At 39.6% G+C, this 5,286-nt stretch overlaps 1 protein-coding gene across 1 annotated transcript; it reads left to right on the plus strand.

Moving 5' to 3' along the window:
- Window positions 1-237: 237 nt before the first annotated feature.
- Window positions 238-3,257, plus strand: LOC109210328. Its single transcript, XM_019373728.1, has 4 exons — window positions 238-862; window positions 1,209-2,221; window positions 2,300-2,821; window positions 2,919-3,257. The coding sequence occupies exons 1-4, from the start codon at window positions 238-240 to the stop codon at window positions 3,255-3,257; spliced, it is 2,499 nt and encodes an 832-aa protein (XP_019229273.1).
- Window positions 3,258-5,286: the final 2,029 nt, after the last annotated feature.

Raw genomic sequence — 5,286 nt, forward strand, 5'->3', positions numbered from 1 at the left:
CTCAGACAGTTGGGGTTGGGTGAGCGACGCCCAATAACGGTAATCTTACAGTTGGCTGATCGATCCCTTGCTCATCCTGAAGGAGTGATTGAAGATGTGTTAGTTCAAGTGGGTTCTTTCATATTCCCTGTTGATTTCATTATCTTAGACTACGAGCCTGATCAGGAAGTCCCATTTATTTTGGGGCATCCATTCTTAGCCACAAGATGAGCTATTATTGATGTATGTGAAGGAAAGATGACGACGAGAGTAGGTGATCGAGTGGAGGTATTCAATGTTTATAAAGCACTCAGGTTGCCAGCCTACTATGAAGAGCTATCCATGATTTCTGTGGTGGAAAGCGATGCTACATCATTAGTGCCTTATATGAGCCCTATAGATCCTCTTGAACGAGCTTTGATTGGGGATGAAGAAGATAGTGAAGATGAAATGATGGGAGAAATTGAGCAAGTACTTGATATGTCTTACAGTTATGTCCATGGGTTTGGAAAATTTGAGGAGTTTGAATGGCCTGTTACTCTGACCCCTCCTAAGCCATCCATTGAACAAGCTCCAAAGCTAGAACTTAAACCCCTCCCAGCGCATCTGCGCTATGCTTATTTGGGGAACTCTCAGACATTGCCCGTGATTATCTCTTCCAGTTTGACTACCACTCAAGAAGAAAAATTGCTCAGAGTACTCCGCGAGCATAAAAAGGCTATTGGGTGGACTATTGCTGACATCAAGGGAATCAGTCCATCATTTTGCATGCATAAAATCTTCTTGGGAGATGGACACCGCCCTAGTGTTGAGCAGCAAAGGAGGTTAAATCCCATTATAAAAGAGGTCGTGAAGAAGGAAGTAATTAAGTTGCTCGATGCAGGTATCATCTTTCCCATAAAAAGGCTGGGCATGATTATTATTGCTTCCTTGATGGTTATTCGGGATACAACCAGATTGTCATATGCCCAGAGGACCAGGAGAAGACCACTTTTACTTGTCCTTATTGCACTTTTGCCTTCAAGCGAATGTCGTTTGGTCTTTGTAATGAACCGACAACCTTCTAGAGATGTATGATGGCTATTTTCACCGATATGGTGGAAAAATTTGTGGAAGCTTTTATGGATGATTTTTCAGTCTTTGGGTCTTCTTATGATGATTGTTTAAAGAATTTGAGCAAGGTGCTGGCCCGTTGTAAAGAAACAAATCTGGTATTGAATTGGAAAAAGTGCCATTTTATGGTACAAGAAGGCATCGTTTGGGTCACAGAGTGTCTAGGAGCGGCATTGAAGTTGATAAGGCGAAGGTGGAGAGGGTTGAAAAATCACCTCCACCGATTTCTGTGAAGGGTGTCCGGAGTTTCTTGGGACACGCGGGATTCTATCGGCGCTTTATTAAAGATTTTTCTAAAATTGCTACTCCTTTGTGCAGGTTGCTTGAAAAAGATGTAACTTTCAATCTTGATGACGCCCGCCTCAGGGCGTTTGAAAAACTCAAAAAGAAGTTGGTGGCTGCTCCCATTATTGTGGCACCAGATTGGTCTTTACCGTTTGAACTTATGTGTGATGCGAGTGACCATGCTATTGGGGCAGTAGGCCAGAGGAAAGACAAGGTGTTTTATTCTATCTACTATGCGAGTAAGACTCTGGATGATGCACAACTGAATTACACCACCACTGAAAAGGAGTTGTTAGCTGTTGTGTGGGCCTTTGAGAAATTTCGAGCATACTTGGTGGGAACAAAAGTCATAGTCTATACTGATCATGCAGCCATCAGGTATCTATTTACAAAAAAGGAATCTAAGGCCAGATTGATGTGCTGGGTTTTGTTGTTGCAGGAATTTAACGTAGAAATACGAGATCGAAAGGGCACTGAGAACCAAGTAGTTGACCATCTATCAAGGCTGGAAAATCACGACCACGTGGAGGAGGGTGGCCAAATTAAAGAAGTATTTCATGATGAGCAACTTTTTACTATAACCCAAGACCCTCCCCCATGGTACGCAGACTATGTGAATTATCTTGTGAGTGGGGTACTTCCTCCTGAAATTGAATCTGAAGCTAGAAAGAGGTTTTTGCATGATGTAAACTTCTACTATTGGGATGAGCCATATTTGTACAAGCAATGTATTGATCAGTTGATGAGGAGATGCATTCCAGAAAATGAGGTAGAATTGGTGTTGTACGACTGTCACGCATCACCTTATGGGGGCCATCACGGAGGAGATAGAACAGCTGCAAAGGTACTACAATCCGGTCTCTTTTGGCCTACTTTATTCAAGGATGCCCATGAATTTGTTAAGACGTGTGACCAATGTTAGAGAACAGGAACAATCACAAGGAGGCATGAGATGCCTTTGAATAACATCCTGGAGGTTGAGATTTTTGATGTGTGGGGGATAGATTTTATGGGACCATTCCCATCGTCCAGAGGAAATAAATACATTTTGCTAGCAGTTGACTACGCGTCAAAATGGGTAGAGGCAATTGACTTGCCAACAAATAATGCCATGGTGGTAGCTGCGTTTATGAAAAAGAGTATATTTTCGAGGTTTGGGACTCCACGTGCCTTAATTAGTGATGAGGGGACTCATTTCTGCAATCGGTTGTCGAATAATCTTCTAGGTAAATATGGAGTCCGCCATAGAGTTGCTACAGCATATCACCCTCAAACAAGTGGGCAAGCTGAGGCGTCGAACAGAGAAATAAAGCAAATCTTAGAGAAGACGGTGAGTGTGAATAGAAAGGATTGGGCTGCGAAGTTAGATGATGCCTTGTGGGCGTATAGAACTGCATACAAAATGCCAATTGGGGCGTCGCCTTATAAGCTTGTTTATGGGAAGGCATGTCACTTGCCTGTTGAACTTGAACACAAAGCGTATTAGGCCATTAAGAAGTTGAACATGGACCTTGACGCCGCGGGTGAGAAAACTCTTGCAGTTGAATGAATTAGATGAGTTCAGGCTGCACTCTTATGTAAATGCTAAGCTATATAAAGAGAAGACTAAAAGATGGCATGACAAGCGTATCAAGCCACGTCACTTCGAGCCAGGCCAACAGGTATTATTGTTCAATTCTAGGGTAAAGTTATTTCCTGGGAAGTTAAAATCGAGATGGTTAGGCCCTTTTGAGGTGGTGAGAGTCAATCCTTATGGTGCAATTGATCTGCGAGCTTTAAATGGTGAAAGAAAATTTTTGGTGAACGGACATAGAGTTAAGCACTATTGGGGAGGAATAATTGATCGTGAGAAGACCCAAGTTGTACTCGCTGATGAGTAAGCGAGGCCCTGCGTCGTGCCGCTGTAAGCACGTGATTTTTGCCCTATACGAAATACTCCTATAAAATCCCGAGAAAAATAGATTTTTGTTAATTATTTGCCATTTTAGGATTTTTGTAGAATTTTATTAATTGTTTGCATTTTTTGCACGTTTAATTTTTATTAAAATCATGAAAATGTCAAAAAATATCATGCATTGCATTTAGGTTTTGCTTTTACACTTTTAGGATTAATTAGTTAATTATTTGTTTTATTAAAAAATGAAAATCACAAAAAAATGCGTCACTTTTACACTTTTGACTTTTATTTTTAGGTTATTGACTTTCCACTTTTAATTTAGGATTAAGTAGTTTTTATAATTTTGTAATTAGTTAATTAGTTTAATTTCACATTTTCCGACAATTAAGGATTTTTAATTTGTAGGATTTTAATTAAAAAAAAAAAGAAAAATTTGAAATAAAAGAAAGAATTGGAAAAGAATTGAAATTGAGCCATCTTTAAACACCCACTAGCCCAATCTCCCTATGACCCGACCTGGCCCAATAACCCATTCCCCTCTCATTAAATCTCAACCCTAAAGACCATATCCATCAGATTTTTTCCGATCTTTAGAGGGAGCGCAGCTTTTTTCCATTTTTCGACACAAAAAAGAAAAAAAAAAGATTGGACTTCTCTTCTCAAGAAATAGCAGAGAACGGCACTCCATGGCATTTCTCAAAACAAAAACGACGACCTCACTCTCTCTCTCACGCTTAGAGGGAATGAATTTGAGAGAAAATTTTCAGATCTGAAGAACAAAGTCACTCCAGAAAATCGAAATTTAAAAAAAACCAAAAAAAAAGGGGTTTCGAAGGTGCCTCCTAAATTCTGTCAATTACCTTCATCATATTCTGGGTTTTCAAGCTGATTTCGGGGCAGATTTGAAGTTGTTTCTCTGTTGTTTTGCTGCTGTGGATCTGAACTTCATCTCCTACCTTCCGACCTTTATTTGGTCAGTTTTTTCCATTGCGTTTTTGCTGCTAGGTACATCTCCTAAACTTGTATTATTTGCCTAATAATGGATGTGATTAAATGAATCTCATACTGTTGCTGCGTTGTATATTTGCCAAATGGGTCTAGATTTTAGTCACATAAATCTCAGTTTTGTTAAATGAACAATTGGCCCGAGATCAGCTCTTCTTAACTTCCAATTTGCTGCGCCTACTGTTATACCCGTGATATACATCAAAGTTGCTTGAGTGTGTGTCATCTTTTGTTGTTATACTAAATGCTTGACCACATAGGTATTAATCTGAGATTGTTTGGTTAACTGGTGATTGGTTTGGTTGATTGAAATGTGTTGTAGCTTCATTTTACCTTTGTTCGTATTTTTGCCTACATATGGGTACGGTGCCTGTGACATCGTTATGATACACAATTCCAAATTCGGGGGTGCATTTCATGTAACCCGTTTGTAACAAATTCGAACAATAGAACCCTTTGAAATAATTTGAGGCGTGCCATGTCAAGTAAAATCTCAAAATTCATGGCCCTCACTTAATTAATTTTAACTCTTTAGAAATCGAGGTGTGCCATTAGTGAATTTTCCATGGCCCTCGCAAATTTGAAAGTACGTAGTTGCTTTAGGCGCGTAATTTAATTAACTTCCTTAAACTCAGGTGTGCATTTCATGTGACCCAAATCCAAATCCCAAAACGTTGAATAAAATGTGTCGAGGATCCGGGTGCATTTCATGTGACGTGATCCAAAAACATGTTTTAAACGACGTTCAATTTCTTAAAAAATTTAATTTAAAGCGGTAAATAATTTTAAAATTGTACTATAGGATGACATGTTTAAAAATCATATTTTAGCCAATTATAATAGTTTAAGCGGCCGTGCTAGAACCACGGGATCCGAGGGTGCCTAACACCTTCCCTCGGGTCAACAGAATTCCTTATTCAGAATTTCTGGTTCGCAGACTCCATTCAGGAAGTCAAAATTTCCTCGATTTGGGATTCAAGATAAACCGGTGACTTGGGACACCAAAA

Source organism: Nicotiana attenuata, unplaced genomic scaffold (genome assembly GCF_001879085.1).
Source record: "Nicotiana attenuata strain UT unplaced genomic scaffold, NIATTr2, whole genome shotgun sequence".
Taxonomy (NCBI): Eukaryota; Viridiplantae; Streptophyta; class Magnoliopsida; order Solanales; family Solanaceae; genus Nicotiana; species Nicotiana attenuata.

Coding starts and splice junctions, on each gene's coding strand:
- LOC109210328 (XM_019373728.1), top strand. CDS start 238: ATGACGACGAGAGTAGGTGATCGAGTGGAGGTATTCAATGTTTATAAA. Junction 863..1,208: donor AATTAAGTTGCTCGATGCAG/GTATCATCTTTC, acceptor AATTGGAAAAAG/TGCCATTTTATGGTACAAGA. Junction 2,222..2,299: donor GAGATAGAACAGCTGCAAAG/GTACTACAATCC, acceptor GACCAATGTTAG/AGAACAGGAACAATCACAAG.